This window comes from the organism of the source record quoted next (assembly GCF_019968985.1).
Source record: "MAG: Porospora cf. gigantea B chromosome Unknown PgB_NODE_565_length_14877_cov_115.515, whole genome shotgun sequence".
NCBI lineage: Eukaryota > Apicomplexa > Conoidasida > Eugregarinorida > Porosporidae > Porospora > Porospora cf. gigantea B.
Window position 1 is genome coordinate 1 of NW_027179115.1, and position 14,877 is coordinate 14,877.

General features: G+C 53.4%; 8 protein-coding genes across 11 annotated transcripts; 4 read left to right on the forward strand and 4 right to left on the reverse strand.

Annotated features, from left to right (window-relative positions):
• Window positions 1-1,117: 1,117 nt before the first annotated feature.
• KVP17_004258 (uncharacterized protein) lies at window positions 1,118-1,849 on the forward strand (the record flags this gene model as incomplete). Of its 2 annotated transcripts, XM_068522293.1 has the most annotated exons (2): window positions 1,118-1,366; window positions 1,421-1,849. In XM_068522293.1, the coding sequence occupies 2 exons, from the start codon at window positions 1,118-1,120 to the stop codon at window positions 1,847-1,849; spliced, it is 678 nt and encodes a 225-aa protein (XP_068373106.1). The 2 variants fall into 2 exon arrangements, with proteins under 2 accessions (XP_068373106.1, XP_068373107.1); XM_068522294.1 differs by having other exon boundaries at window positions 1,118-1,849.
• Window positions 1,850-2,924: 1,075 nt separating this feature from the next.
• On the reverse strand, window positions 2,925-3,734 carry KVP17_004261 (uncharacterized protein; the record flags this gene model as incomplete). Its single annotated transcript, XM_068522298.1, has 1 exon — window positions 2,925-3,734. One exon carries the CDS (start codon window positions 3,732-3,734, stop codon window positions 2,925-2,927), a length of 810 nt encoding a protein of 269 aa, XP_068373111.1.
• Window positions 3,735-3,749: 15 nt separating this feature from the next.
• On the forward strand, window positions 3,750-5,201 carry KVP17_004264 (uncharacterized protein; the record flags this gene model as incomplete). Of its 2 annotated transcripts, none has more annotated exons than XM_068522302.1 (1): window positions 3,750-5,201. In XM_068522302.1, one exon carries the CDS (start codon window positions 3,750-3,752, stop codon window positions 5,199-5,201), a length of 1,452 nt encoding a protein of 483 aa, XP_068373115.1. The 2 variants fall into 2 exon arrangements, with proteins under 2 accessions (XP_068373115.1, XP_068373114.1); XM_068522301.1 differs by having other exon boundaries at window positions 3,837-5,201.
• A 1,146-nt stretch (window positions 5,202-6,347) lies between these two features.
• On the reverse strand, window positions 6,348-7,925 carry KVP17_004265 (uncharacterized protein; the record flags this gene model as incomplete). Its single annotated transcript, XM_068522303.1, has 1 exon — window positions 6,348-7,925. The coding sequence occupies one exon, from the start codon at window positions 7,923-7,925 to the stop codon at window positions 6,348-6,350; it is 1,578 nt and encodes a 525-aa protein (XP_068373116.1).
• A 580-nt stretch (window positions 7,926-8,505) lies between these two features.
• Window positions 8,506-10,542, reverse strand: KVP17_004262 (uncharacterized protein; the record flags this gene model as incomplete). The annotated part of the gene is made up of 2 exons (XM_068522299.1): window positions 8,506-10,303; window positions 10,400-10,542. 2 exons carry the CDS (start codon window positions 10,540-10,542, stop codon window positions 8,506-8,508), a joined length of 1,941 nt encoding a protein of 646 aa, XP_068373112.1.
• Window positions 10,543-10,789: 247 nt separating this feature from the next.
• On the forward strand, window positions 10,790-12,844 carry KVP17_004263 (uncharacterized protein; the record flags this gene model as incomplete). The annotated part of the gene is made up of 1 exon (XM_068522300.1): window positions 10,790-12,844. The coding sequence occupies one exon, from the start codon at window positions 10,790-10,792 to the stop codon at window positions 12,842-12,844; it is 2,055 nt and encodes a 684-aa protein (XP_068373113.1).
• An 18-nt stretch (window positions 12,845-12,862) lies between these two features.
• On the reverse strand, window positions 12,863-13,983 carry KVP17_004259 (uncharacterized protein; the record flags this gene model as incomplete). Of its 2 annotated transcripts, XM_068522295.1 has the most annotated exons (3): window positions 12,863-13,362; window positions 13,391-13,707; window positions 13,763-13,983. In XM_068522295.1, the coding sequence occupies 3 exons, from the start codon at window positions 13,981-13,983 to the stop codon at window positions 12,863-12,865; spliced, it is 1,038 nt and encodes a 345-aa protein (XP_068373108.1). The 2 variants fall into 2 exon arrangements, with proteins under 2 accessions (XP_068373108.1, XP_068373109.1); XM_068522296.1 differs by lacking the exon at window positions 13,763-13,983 and having other exon boundaries at window positions 13,391-13,688.
• Window positions 13,984-14,020: 37 nt separating this feature from the next.
• KVP17_004260 (uncharacterized protein) lies at window positions 14,021-14,536 on the forward strand (the record flags this gene model as incomplete). The annotated part of the gene is made up of 1 exon (XM_068522297.1): window positions 14,021-14,536. One exon carries the CDS (start codon window positions 14,021-14,023, stop codon window positions 14,534-14,536), a length of 516 nt encoding a protein of 171 aa, XP_068373110.1.
• Between the last annotated feature and the right edge of the window lie 341 nt (window positions 14,537-14,877).

The window sequence follows — 14,877 nt, forward strand, 5'->3', positions numbered from 1 at the left end:
CTGCTCCCCCCCCAGCAGCAAATTCCCCACCACCCTCACCTTGACCTCCTCCTCCTCCACCGCCAGCACCACCACCGCCGGCTGCTCCTCCTCCTCCGAAAAACGCGCCTCCGCCAATAATGACGACCACACCTGAATCCAGTGTGGATGACTGAGTTCTGGTTGTGATCACCACTGTGGTGCGCGGCACTGTCGTGGTAGCCACTGTTGTGGACACAGTCGTCGTTGTGGTGGCCTCCTCCGTAGTGGTGGTGGTCACTGTTGTTGTGGTGGTCGTTGTTGTCGTCGTTGTCGTTGTTGTCGTCGTTGTAGTCGTAGTCGTCGTCGTCGGTGCCGGCGTCGTGGTTGTCGTGATGAAGCATTCTATCTTTGCGGAGATGACCGTCTCCACAATAGTCTTTTCACCTCCTTTCTTGAAACTACAAGTTTGCGTATCTTGGTCGTAACACACAATAGTGCACCCAGGTCGCATGTAGCAGAGAATCACACAGTCCCACATGTTATCTCCAGCATGCGTTGAGATGTCCTCTCCGAAGTAGTATGTCTCCATCTCATAGCATAAATCATTCTGGACAAGGTCGTCAGGGGACCTGCCGAGAGAGAGAAGGTCGCTGTGCGCAAGCTCCTGGTTCGCGACCTTGAACGATTCTCTGGGGTATAGGCACTGCATATCAACCGACGTCGCGTGTTTCCGAGACACCGGGAGCGATTCGGACTTGAGATGGCACACTGCTCTGTCTTCATAGTATGTTGCAAAGTTACATGAGTCGCTCTCGTGACAAGCCTCCGCACAGGATTGGGCACTGCTGATATCCATGAGTACGCCAAGGGTGTGGAACTGAAACTCGGTTCCGTACAAGAAGCAATCCGATTTGCTCATCACCAAGTGTAAGAGCAGCCCGACGTGGAAAGAGAAAATCATGTGAGAATCGAAACAATCTGACAAAATACAGGCCATTACTAACGAATGATGCGGTGTCAACAAAATGTAATGCGCCCTATTTTGAAAACCCGGACCTTCTCGAAGCACTGTTCACCAAGTGACTACAAGGTCACTCTTGGTGACCTTGTCAACTGGGGCTAGGAATGAAGGCTGTCGAAAATCCAAACAATTTGCATGGAAGACTTAACACCAGAGGGTGATCCAGTCTTACCTGTCGAGACTAGCGACCCTAATATTATCGCTCGGCGGGCCGAGGAGCTGCAAGAAAAGGCCCGTATTGCTCGGAACCAACGGGAGAAGTTAGAGATGGTGGAAAGGGAGAAACGGCGGCTGGAGACGGCCCACGGCCTGCAAGAGCAGGCCAGGCTGCTGGAGGAATTTGAGAAAAGACGCTTTATCGACCAATTTGACAAAGAGAAAAAAGTACGGTATTTCCATTCGTATCTTTTCTCCCTTTATTCTGTAACATGGTGCCAGCTCCGCGAAGAAGAGAAGTCGCGTCAGAGGGAGTTGCTCAGGGCGGAATTCCGAGACCGATTTGGTGAGGAGATGCCCCAGGAGTCAGTTCCCCCCAAGTGCGGCAAGGAGATGGCTTCTAAATTGCTGAACACCCTACGCAGCGGCTACAAAGAGGACCCTGACGGACTTCGCGGCTGCCTGGAGTTGTTGAAGATATACCTATCCAACATTGTCGCCGAGCCGACAAACGCCAAGTTCCAGCGTATACGAAGGACCAACAAAGCGTTTCAGAGCCGCGTGGCCCCTTACCCTCCAGCCGAGGAGCTCCTACGTACCGTTGGCTTTACGGGAGTTGACGGAGAGTGGATGGTGCTGGAAGGAGAGCCCAACGGTTTTCTAATGTCCAATGTGGTGAGATTCGTGGACTTGAGCTTACAAATGCTGTGAAAGTGTATCGTGACATCTAATTGTTGCGTGAAGAACAAAATTAGAACCATTTGATGACGGGTATCTGGATTCCTTTTCGTTCGCTTCTCTTCCCTGTGCTGCGAGGGAGGCCTCAGTGCGATCACGATGACGTGATGCCTCTGATAGTCCTCGCAGAGGAGATAGAAGCTGACATAGAGCTCATGAGACAACGCCGACACCGCGTAAACAAGGAAGTCGAGTTATCTGAAGCATTCGTTTCCGGCTCTATTGGACAAGGTTCTCTCCTGGAGGTGCTGGCTCCGGGTGAGGAGTTCGCAGTGGACCCTTTGTACAAACCTACGGCTCCGACCAGTCCAGGCACAAATGCTCAGCCGCAGCGCTCCCCCAATGCAGAAGGGAGCTCTGGGGCGGATGATTCGAGTTCCTGGAGCGAAGACCTTTCTGAATTCAATCCCATGGATTTTGTCACACCAGCTCCTCAAACACAGCCCATCCTTTGCATGTCCCCGAAAACAGAACGGCGCTTAGAGGGTTTGAGAGCCCGTCTCCGTTGGCTTCCAGAGACCCCTGATAACTTCGATGAATTGTCAGCAATCACCCGACAAATACGCCGAATCGAAAGCAGGTACGAAGGCGAAGATGTCGCGCTTGACGGTCTTCAATCGCAATTTCCGGAACGCAAGCCGAACACAAGGCGCCTACTTCGAAGCCCATCACCAGCCAAACAAGTTGCTCTTGGGACCGACGGAACGCCAGAGGTAACAATCTTTACGTTCGATTGTCGGCACTTCATTTTGTACAGCGGTTTTCCACTGAGGTGCTCAAACAGGCCGAGACTTTGCTCTGCAGCGCTGAAAACAGCTCACTGCGAACAGCAGTACATCGCCAATTCTGTTCCTGGTTAAGAGGCGTCAGCCAGCAACTCAGAAAGGTGCGTATCGTTGCCATAGTTGTTTCATTTGCACCAGTTCGAGGATTTCTCTCGAGAGCTCACGAGACGGCAAACTTCCTTGCAACATAAAGTGACCTACGCTCAATCAGCTAAGGTATGACGACTATTTGTTCAGCTAAGGTGTGACGACAACTTGCTCAGTCATTCATTAGGTTTTACAACTGCTGCCTGTTTCCATACAGGTCGCCGGCGTAACGCCAGCATCCCTGCTGTCAAGGCCAAAACGAGCCAGAATGCTAACGTAGTCAGATTGGGGTGCGTTGGCAGCCGGCTCCAAAACCGCTCTTGTCTCAGCCGTGTCTCGAAGTTCGCGACAGCTACCACAGTCCCCTGTAGGGCATCTAAAAAAACCGACGGGTCGTCATCTGAGATGACAGAGCAGTTCTTGGGATGTGCCACGCACGCCCTAGTGGCTCGCTCGTCGTTGGAGCCTCTCTTCTCCACAAAATGACACAACTTTCTCCAAGCATTTACGTTGCCTCCCATGATGACAGTACGTAGAGCTCTGCTGCCCAGAAGATACCCGTTCCCTCCTTTTGAAAACAAGACGCGCTCGTCAGGAACAACGCCTACATCAGACGCAATCAAGGTGCCATTGAACTTCGTTGTGGACAAGGCAGTAGGCTCCATCCAAAGGTAGACGTCTGAGTTGAAGGGGTTTAGCTCCAGAGCCTCTGCTATCAGCTGGAACTTATCAAGCTCGGGGCCTCCGCTTAACCAGCCCGCTGGGTTGACGTTGTGTTCAATAACGACAGTATCGTCGCGTGCGTGGCCTCGAAGGTCCCACACCTCCTCGACGCTATTCGAGTCAGCAAATATGACCAGAGGATCCACGGCGCTGAGCAACATAGCGACTTGTCCCATGACAGCCGGATGGACGGCGGTCACCACTGTCGCCACCGCTGACCCCTGCGCAAGCCCCACCGCAGCAACAATACTTCGATAGCGCATGCCGAAAACCTGCAAATGGCGCTTGTAGTCTATAACGAAGAGGAGGGGGACTACGCCCCCCCGCTGACACTCCTCTCACCACGCGCGCTCTTTTCTCAGGCCATGGACATCGTTCCGTACCCTGTGACCGATCCCAGCCGCCTGCGGGTTCCTGCGGCGAAGCTCACTGACGCGCCGAGACGACAGTTGCCTCTGGCCTGCACAACAACTCGGGAGATTAGGCTTGTGAGCGAGGAACACATTCCGTCCAGAGTATGCATCCTATGTGGCTCGGAACTCGGCTCAGTGATGCAGTCCCATGATTACTTCCGTCGTCTTCATGAACTTTTTCGCAACTACATCCTCAACTACAGCAAGCGAGAAGACTCTCGATCTGATTCAGCTGCCAGCTCCACTGGAATTCCCAGGCGAATCTTGCTGACCGGCTACTTCAAGCAATTTTTCGTGGATCTGGGTTGCATTGGCCGAGGGAGTTTCGGCAGTGTGCATCTTTGCGGGCATGTGCTCGATCGGGAGCTGTTGGGCCACTACGCCTGCAAGCTGATTCCGGTAGGTGACGATAGGGTTTGGCTGGTGCGAACTTTGAGGGAGGTCAAAGTACGAGAACGTTTCCATCATAAACACATAGTCGACTACAACCACTCCTGGCTAGAGATGCATCGCAATGACGCTCTAGCTCCAGAGATCCCCTGGCTTTTCATTTTGATGGAGTACTGCAACGCAGGTGACTTGCACCAGCTACTGACGGATGTACAGGCGGAAGACGGGCTTTTGAGTGAGCACCTCGTATGGTGTCTGTTTTTCCATATTCTGAAAGGATTGCACGAGATGCACCAGGGATTTGTACTGCACCGAGATCTCAAGCCTTCGAACGTGCTGTTGCACTGCGAACCCTGGCGTGGGGGTGAGACCTGCTGCTGGGCAAAGTTGGCTGACTTCGGTACGGCCACTGGGCTAGACATGCCATCCAACAGGGAAGGCTTTACGGGTACAATGGAGTATACAGCCCCTGAGCTGCTGAGGACCGACGCTGATGGCGTCTTTGATCAAGCCTACGGCGCTGCCAGCGACATCTACTCTCTGGGCCTCGTGCTATGTCAGCTTACATTCGGAGAGCTACCGTTCACGACGCCGCTGCCAGTGGACGTGGAGGCTGCACGTGACGTCGTTTTGCATGAAGCCAGCTGTCGAGAGTACGGAGAGCCGCTGAAATTTGCGATTGACAGATCACCATCACTCAAGATGCTGGTTAATTCGCTGCTCAGCGTGGACCCTACCCTCAGACCCACCACTCAAGACCTTATTCTCCAACCCTTTCTGCAAAAGAAGATGCAGGAGGTCGAGGGGGCAGAACGAGACCTGGCTGAGATGTTAGAATCTCGCGTCTCCGCCAGAACTCCAGAAAAAAATGCTACGGCTGGACTGATTCGCAATTTGAGCTTCGACCAGCTGGACCACATCAGGTGATATCAACGTTCACAGCCTCGCCGTCGTGGCAGTAGAGCTTTCCTGCTTCGCATTCAAACCCTCCGTGTTTTCCTCGAAACAGCAGAGGAAGGCTAGGGGCATGGGCCTCATCTGACGCGTATAGCTGAATGTGCAGGTGGGGAACCGGGCAGAAGCCCACGTTTCCGCTGAGGGCGACGATGTCTCCTCTGCGCACCGAGTCGCCAACTTGGAGATGACAGCTGCCCTGTTGTATGTGTACGTATTCGACAAACGAGCCGTCGAACAGCTCCAGCAGCAAGGAGTTGTGCGCGAAAAGTAGATTGGCCCCCGATCCACCGCCAGCATTTTCCTGACATAGCTCTCTAACGCGTCCATCGGCGACGGCCAGCAGCGGAGTGCCCAGAGGACAACTTATGTCGATAGCGTGGAAAGTTTCTGGGAAAAAATGCGTGAACTTGCCTCCTTTGCCCTGAATACACTTGTACGCGCCTCCCGCCATCGGAAACAGCAGTGACCCTGCTGCCGGGACAACCTCCTGTCGGCTCTTGGGTGGCGGAAACCTTGGAGGTGCAGTGACGTAAAGACTTGCTATCGTAGAAACGTGACTGACCATCTGCCCTGATAAATCGGCCTCAACAAGAAGCTCCCCCTGCAGCGACCGCAGAACGCACACATCGACACATCGTTGAGGAGGAACGATGAGTACCATTGTTGTGCATCCGACAGTTTTACCATCGAGGTCGGTTTTGCCACGAGTGAGCTCCCTGAGAGCATTTTCAGGTATCAGACGGTAGCACCGGACTTCAAAAAAGGTGACGAACGCGACTTTGCAATGCGCCACCTCGGGGTTGAGTACGGTAAACACTCCCGTTTCAGGGTCCAGACTGTGGTCGGGAAGACCAGACAAGTCCTCGGGAACGTCGAAGGCGTCATCGATGTCCAGCCACTCCACTACCCATTCGGTTTCCTCAGGAAATGCAATATGCACACCAGGAATGGAGTCAGCGGTGTAATTTCTGAAGCATATTGAATTAATTAGAGTATTAACGTTAAATTCAACTGCAGAAAGTGCGATGCGGCTAACCACTCGCGAAACCCCCTCTCAGACCTACCTAGTCTTTTGGCGCTGACGACCCTTGGGCATTCGAAATTAGTGATTTGTTTTCATACGTAATGACTGGGGAGATGACTCCTCCGCCACGCAATTGCTTGCTGGAGAGCCTGGGGTCCCAACTTGGCCACGGAAAAATCCCGAGTCGTGGCGCGCCCATCGACCACGCCTCGAGCCGTCCAAGCCTGTCGATATTGACGCCAGGTCACGCCAACGATGCCGGACTGGTTCTCAGACATGCTACTAACACCTGTGGAGTCTAGGTCCCCATCAGAGTCTGGTTTCTTTCCAAATTTCTGTTGCACCTTCATCGCCAGCTGCAGAGCGCCATCTTCTCCGTAGTGCGCCACAGTGAATTTCTGGCAGTCGACGTTGGTGTGGCTGTGCCAGGCTCGCTCATTCTCGTTCCACTGGATGCCAAGTGGTAGGCCCGTACAGTAGTGATCCAAAAAAAGTGCGCCTTGTGGAGTTGTACTGTCGTTTGACAGTGGGGTCTGTCTGAAGGGCCTTGGGGTCTGTTTTACGGGGCTTGGGGTCTGTTTTAAGGGGCTTTGTATGGGCATGATAACACGTCGCCTCTTTTCCCGGTTAGGGAATTCGGACTTGACCGAAACGCCACAGTTCGAATCCACCGTGTACGGCGTCTCATCCTCATCATCGGAAAGCTCAACGACGACGTCCACGTCAGAATTGTAGTCGTACGTTTCCATCTTGACAGGGCTCGTCGACTCAGACAGCCGTCTTTGCATAGTTGTCGGTTGAGTCAAAGAACGCATAATATCGCCGCAGAGGGCAAGTACGTTGTGTTGCGACATCTGGACTTGCTGCCATTCGCGAAGCCATCCCTCGCGACGCATGCCAAATTCTTTCACTTCCAACACTCGGCCTCTCACCCCGTCAAAATAGCGCGGACCATAATTGACCAACGCTTCCTCATACAGAGCGATCGGTCGCCTCGCCAAGTAGAAGACGCAAGGGACGTTGAAAACCTTCACGTGCATGACGATTAAATTGGGGCTCGGATCGCTTTGCTCTCCGAGGCTAGCACCGTAGCCAGTGGGGTCGTTGACCATGGCCAATTCGTTCATGGCGCCAACGGCGTCGATGTTCCAACCACAATCGAGTTCAGAAGCAACGGGTTTATCCGATCTGTTGGGACTCTGTAGAAGACCAACCACGACGTTATTTAAGCTGCAGGAGGTTGACAGGTCTGAGGAGGTGCCCAAACGAGATGCCACCGGAGGCTCATCCCACTCATCACGCGCTCGAGGGAGGGCAGCGTGCGAGCTACCGTGTTGCACGCAGCACGCCTGACTGCACACACACGTGCATGTCTCATCTTCGCTGTCACGGAGAAATACCTCCCAGGCGTAGGCCAGCCGAAAACGTTCGCAGAATCCTGTAGCAGAGATCTCTCGAAAGTCTCGGTAGTCCGTGAGGTGAGTTGGTCGCAAGATTCCCCCATACGGGAAACCTACGGTCGTCAGCGCTTCCAGACAGCGATGGCCGTCAATTACCAGAGGGCTCGTCGATTTGAAGTCAACAATGACTCCGAAACCGGGGTTCCCAGGGTCTATACGCGAGATGGGATGAGACTCCGACAGAGGAACCACCTTTAGACATTGAGTCATACCTGTCAGAGAACGATACACGCTCCGAGTTAAAAAACTGAGGCCCACGTTCAGGAGGGCTGAATCGCCATAACGAGCGAGCTCTTGCCGCAACCTTGCTATATCAATATGTATCCAATGATCCAAATCCAACCCAAAGTCTCGCTTCATCACGTCCTGGAGTTGAGGTGGGAATGGTAGGTTAAATCCCCACAGTTCAGGGCGGCCGTCAAACAACGAAACAGGTCTTCTTCGTATCAGAGGGATTTCCTTTGATCCCACAGAAATACATGTAGATGGAGGGCCGAATCCTGGACGCTTACCAAGATTCGACCTTTCCATGAGCGCCTGCAACTTGTCATCCCAGTGCGATCCATGTACATAGGACCCTCTAGTCCATTGATTGATGGGAGTCCGACACATCGTATTCGCTTCACAAAAAATTGCCTGCTTTTCCGATTCTTTCAAGTTTTGATGCCAAACGGGGAGACGGATAACACTTTGGGCTGAGAATGCCACTACCAGGATTTTGGTGCACAGATCTCACAGCTTCACCCCAATGCCTAGATGTGAATGGAAATATCGTTATTCGACTCCTCTGTCACTCGTCGTTCACAGGCGGTCTGGGCGAGAAAAGTGGCAAGCCATCTGGGTGCATCTGTAAAGGTTGGCCTGGCATTTGGCCTGGCATTTGGCCGGGCATTTGGCCTGGCATTTGGCCTGGCATTTGGCCTGGCATTCCCGGCATGCTGGGATGTCCTGGTATCTGTCCAGGATGTGGCATTCCCGGCATCTGTGGTGGCATTTGTCCAGGGTGAGGCATTCCAGGATGTCCTGGCATCTGCCCAGGCATACCAGGCATATGTCCAGGCATGGGTTGACCAAGCATGGGTTGTCCCGGAGAGGTCTGTCCAGTCGGTGGCGCTTGACCAGGCATCATCTGTTGTGGCATCATGCCAAACCCTGGCCTCCATGGCACGGGCCATCCCCCAAACGCCATTGGCCTATAGAACTGCTGCATGATTTGGAAGTAGTGAGTGTTTGGAAGGTAGCCAACACTTCCAGGGAACCCTGGATCCAGTGGTACTCCTACCCGAACCATAGGGTTCTTGGGAGGTCTACCAGGTCCGCGACGGCGTCCTGTGACCGGGTCGAATGTGGGGACTCTTACAGGGCGCTTCTTCGTGTCCGGCGCGCTGGTTGGTGCGTCCTTCGGAAGTAGAACTCGAAGACTAAAATCCAGCAGATTTCCAGCCTTCTCGATATCCAACAACAAGTCCTTCGCGAAGGTAGGTGGGGCCTCTACAGATGGTGAGGCGTTCTTAAACATCTCCTTCAGCACAGCCGTTTTTGCTAGGACGTACACGGATTCTTTGAGATCCAGGCTTCTGCAAAGCTCTTTCTCGGCGTCCGTGGTGACAACACTTGGGGTTCGTGTCTCTTCCTTAACTTTCCTAGACCGCTCAGGTGGAGTTTTCGGCAGCGTGTCAGTCAAAACCATGTGGACATCCGCTTTGGCAGCAGCACATTCCATAGGCGGGAAAGCGGGTTGTCGTCGTTTATCCTGCTGAGCTTTCTCTGTCTCGTACTTCTCCACATCTTCCAGTGTTTTCAGGCCGAGACCGCGCCATTCCTGCAGCTTATGAATCCTGCGGCGTAGACGCCTTTCGTCAACCATTAATGTCACCAGTCTGTCGTGGTTTTCCAATAGCTGGAACCTGGCCACTGACCTCAGCAGTGTGTGCAACTCCCTTTCCTCTCGCGTTCGCGATTTCTCCTGCGCGATCTGCTTGTGGGAATCAAGCAGATTCCGTTCAATAATAGTCCTCTTCCTCAGAATCCTCTCATCCAGCCTGGAGTTGAAAATAGCTAGGACCTGAAGCTTTAGCTCCTTTTCTTGAGGGCTATCATTTTCTCGGAATTCTAGATCTGCGATCAGCAATTCAGCATCATTGTCGTACTCCGTCTCGAAGTCCTCTCTCAGCGGCATGTAGCCGATAATGCTGACGCCGGGATTGTATGTATCAGTATGGAGAATAGAGGCGTCATACGCGGCCACACCTTCGTCGTCTGCACAAACATGGCGCGGGTCTGGCAAGTCAGGATGAAGGCTAGAGAGGCACAAAGCGGAATCTGGTGGGACACCATTGTCGTATTTGACATAGGTCTGGTAGTAGTGAGATTTGCACTCCTCCTCAGATTTTGGGTCCCGATCGAATGGGCAACCCTGCACGACCATTTCTGAAACGTCCTGCCAGTTACCGAAGCCATATTTCGCGACTGCTTCTATCAACAGATACTCTTCACAGGCCAGCCAAGTAGGGTCGTACAACGGAAAGTCTATCCGACCTACAGCCACATAGTCGTGATCTCGTTGGTGCTCCCCCACATCCACACCCCTGTAACCATATTAACATGCTGATTTGCTAAATTAGACATTCGAGAAAAGACTTCCCAGTCGCCAGCAACATGCGCTCCACTGTAAACAGACCTACCTGCCGAAGCAATGGACGCAGAGGTCGAAGTCACCACAACGCGCACACCGAAACCGGCCTACGCTCCGTGTAATGTCCGTCCCACAACAGTCGCAGTGGAACTGCTGGACGATGAAGCTGTAGGACTGTTGTTGGCTCTCCATACTAAAATGGAGAATTTCGGCGACATGAAACGTCTACTCGAGGCTGACGCACTCTTTCTGCGAAGCTCAGGAAGCTAGTGCGTAGACCGAGAAAGAAGAGAGCTCTCAGGTAGACAGAGCAAAACCTTACTTGTTGGTGTTGCGATGTGATCGCAACATCAGGAAATTGCGACACGTCTGGTTGTGGTCCGTTTTTGCTTTCTTCGGCAAGTGGCACCGAAGTCGATATTCACCATTTTCGATCGCGATGCGGATCATCATGCGCGGCGGAGTGTGGAAGAACTCGGAGGACGAGATTCTGAAGGCTGCCGTTATGAAGTACGGTATCAATAACTGGGCACGAGTTGCTTCGTTGATGGTGCGGAAGAGCAGTCGGCAGTGCAAAGCCCGCTGGTATGAATGGCTCGACCCCAGGGTCAAGAAGACTGAGTGGACGCGCGAGGAGGAACAAAAGTTACTGCATCTGGCGAAAATATTCCCTACTCAATGGAGAACGATAGCTCCACTTATAGGACGGACTGCGAGTCAGTGCATTGAACACTACGAGAAATTACTTGACAGGGCTGGCGGCCGAGACCCAGATGATCCCAACGATCCCCGAAAACTCCGCCCAGGGGAAATTGATCCCGCGCCTGAAACGAAGCCCTCTCGTGCTGATGCTGTCGATATGGACGACGATGAGAAGGAGATGTTGGCTGAGGCGCGAGCTCGGCTTGCTAATACCAGAGGAAAGAAAGCCAAACGTAAAGCACGTGAGAAGCAACTTGAGGAGTCTAGACGTCTCGCTCTGTTGCAAAAACGTAGAGAGTTGAAAGCTGCTGGGATTAATATAGGTACGGCGAGGAAGAAGGGAGGTGCCATTGACTATAGTATGGATATTCCATTCGAGCAACCACCACCGCCAGGATTCCACGAGGTGGGCCTGGAAGAGACGCCGGAGTTCTCCGTCAGTGCAAAGAATCGCTCCCTTCAAGCTGTGGAAGAAAAGCGTCGCTTGGAGGAGATCAAACGACTTAGGAAAGATGATGCTCGGAAATTGAAGCGGCTGCAAGAAGAGAACCTGCCCGAAGCCATGCGCAAGGTGGACGAGATGACGTACAGCCTGCAACATCGCAAGCGACAGAAGCTAGATCTTCCAACGCCAGAACTGACTCAACACGACCTCGAAAGCATCCTCGAATACGGAAAGCGACATGCGAGCTACCTATCGGACAGCACTGGCGAAATATTCTCGCACCTGACACCGCAAGGAGCGCCGCAGATGACCCCTTTGGCGCTCTCGAGGCAGTTGAAAAATGGGCAACTCAGCTGTTTACCAGGGCTACACACTCCTTCCATGTCCACGCCTCTGGCAACGCCCCTAGAGCACATGGCAGCTGACTCCGGGGCGGCCGTGGCTGCCGTGACGTCAGCACTCAAATGCATGCCGGAGCCTGTAAACGAAGTCGAGGTGTCGCTTCCCGACACTGTCGACACTAGACCGTCCACCCTGAACGAGGAGCTCGAGCCCCAGGCACTCAGAACGATGGACATTGAGGACGTCAAAGAGATGGCCGCCTTGGGAGAAGTCGTAGAGCAGACGTCGGAGAGCGTTCGACTGGGCCTTCCGAGACCTCTGTTCCCTGACGCTATCGCTTTGACGTGGCAGCCTTCTGACTCCTGCCGCGCCGCGAGCTCTCTCATAGATGACGAGACGCTCAGGCTTGTCGTTCAGGACGTTCACAAGCACCCACTGCTCCCAGGCCTTCCCGTGCCACAAAAGCACACGACTCCTCCAATCGTTCTGGCGGAGGATGAGCTCGTCCGAGCGAAAGAGACGTTGGCTGAAGAAATTGAAACTCTTCTCAGCGCTCTAGGCTCCACACCTGACCCCCTGACCGAAGTGGAACATCAGCAGCTGCTAGACAGATTTTGTGTCTACAATAATCAGGTACTGGAGAACCCCGCCGACTTCTCTATTTTGGAGGCACTGAAGGCGCAATGCAACGACTTACACCTCAACCTTCGCAAATCCAGAAAGAAATGTACCCGACTCTTGCGCAAATTGGATCCCTTGGTGCGGGTGCAGGTGACCAGTCAAGCGTCGTGTGTGGCAGAGATCAACACTCTACATACCCGATTGTTGGAGGCGAGGGCGCAGCTCGCTGGATGTAGCGAACTGGAAGAACGCGAGAAGGAATCCGCGTCATGCAGGTTGAGTCGTGCCCAAAATGCGCTCCGCAAAGCCCAAACACACAACCAAGCCTTACAGTCCACGTACAAGGCCGTGATGGAGGAGCTCATGGCGATACAAACTGCCTAATGTTGCGAATGATGCAGGTTATCCTTTTCTAATTTTGGCAACGAATTGCACACTTGTCTGGCTGGTAACAGGGTCCAGAAGCACCATGCCGTCCAGGTCTCTGTGGGGGGCACTAGTCTTGAGGGGCTCCAACTTAGCAGATGGGGTACGCTTGAGGAATTCGTGAACCAACGACTCGTTCTGGAGTGGACTCAGCGAGCATGTTGAGTATACGACGAGTCCTCCTTTCTTACAGAGCTCATAGCCTCTTGCCAGTAGCGCCAGCTGGAGGGGACGCAACTCGTCCAGCCGAGTCTGGTCGAAAAACCGGTCACGATGCGCAACTTTCTCTAGGTGTCTGAAGGATCCGTCGTGGGTGCATTCGGCGTCGACCAGTACTCGGTCAAATACGGTATGGCAGGGGGGTGGTTCGACGTCTTCGGGACGATGGTCTGGGAGAGCTGATTTCTTTCGGCGTATGTTTACGAGTTTTCGCCTGACAGCCCTGTAATCCTCGAACTCAAAACACAGTAATGACGCTGAAGATAAAACTAATACCGATCCCACCTTTCCTCTCGTACGCCTGAAGGCGATTCAGGGTGGCCTTAGTGACGGCTTCAGGGTGAAAGTGGCGACCATCAGCAAGATATAACTCTGCCTGAGACGACTCGGTGACCTTCGATCGTTTGATCAGCAGGTTTCGACAAATGTCTAACCGAGAAGGGCTGACATCCACTCCAACCACTCGAGCAGCTCGCTCGCAGAGCATCAGCAGCTTGGTGCCTGGGGCACAGCACAAGTCGAGAACGGCGTGGTGAGGCTGAAGGTCAAGCGCTTGCACTGGAATGGCGGAGGCAACATCCATCCCAGATATCTTTTGAGATCTGTGACGAATTGAAATAATAGAAGATCGAAAAAGTAGGCGCAGAAGACACGCACTTGGCCAACCGACTGCAGCTGAGCTTTGAGTCCCTTGCAATTGCCCAGAATCCCGGCTGCCACGACACAGGCTTTGCCTCAGGGAACTCAAGTAGCACGTCCTCCGCAGTTGTGCCTGGCACGGCTCTGAAGTATCGGGGACAGGAGCCAGCCGCCAGTTGATTGGCCTCGAACGTTGCGGGATCGATTTCCTGGCTTGCTAGGAACGGGGCTGGCAGCATATAATCAGCATTAATACCCTTTTCATAACAGATCTTCATGGTGTGCTGCTCCTCAAACGGCAACTACAGCCGTTGTTTCGGTTGTTGCTGCTGTAGCCTACGAAGCGGAGTTCTTGTTTTCGCCCTGATAACCGTACTCTCTGGCATTTATCAAGTCATCACCGCCGGATTCGAGGTGCAAAACAGCGCTGAGAACTGGTTGTACTTAATTGTCGGACTTCTCTACGTTGGTTTGGGACTTTTCGCTGTGGTGGCGGTGTTTAAAAGGAGAGCCACGGGGGTCCGTTGGCTGGGTGTGGTTTACAAAGCCGGACTCGTGGTGTTCGTGGTCTACGATATTATTTTCGTCCTTAACACCTGCATTATGGCCTTTAATGGCGAGGTGGACAGCAGCATGATCTACGCCACAATCCCTGTGCTATCCATGCACGTCGCCTACTACGTGTGCACATACTACATGCTTGGCACCATAAAGAGTCTGGCTAATGTTCTGGCAGCTGGTGGCACAGGCGCAGAAAGGAAAAACGCCGGAAGTTTCGCGGTCAGCAGTTGATAGTTTTCAAATAACTGCTAAAATATTTAACTATCTTGTGGCGTGAATGGACGTGTGTCTCGATACGAGTCTGGTCGCGCGGGCTCCAGTGGTAAGTCCACTGGCATAGGCGGTGGTCGCGGTGGTCGCGGTGGAGCGGCCGGCGGTGTGCACACCAGAGGTGTGAACAGCACCAGAGGTATGAACAGCCCTGAACGCTCCGTGGGGGAGGGCGGAATGGGCAACTCCAGAATGGACGTCGCTAATGCCGTAGCTAGCGGTACCCGTCTTGACCAGTCGTCCGGATTCGTTCACAACAAGGAGTCCAGATTCCCATGCCTGCCTCAAAGTCTCCTCCATTG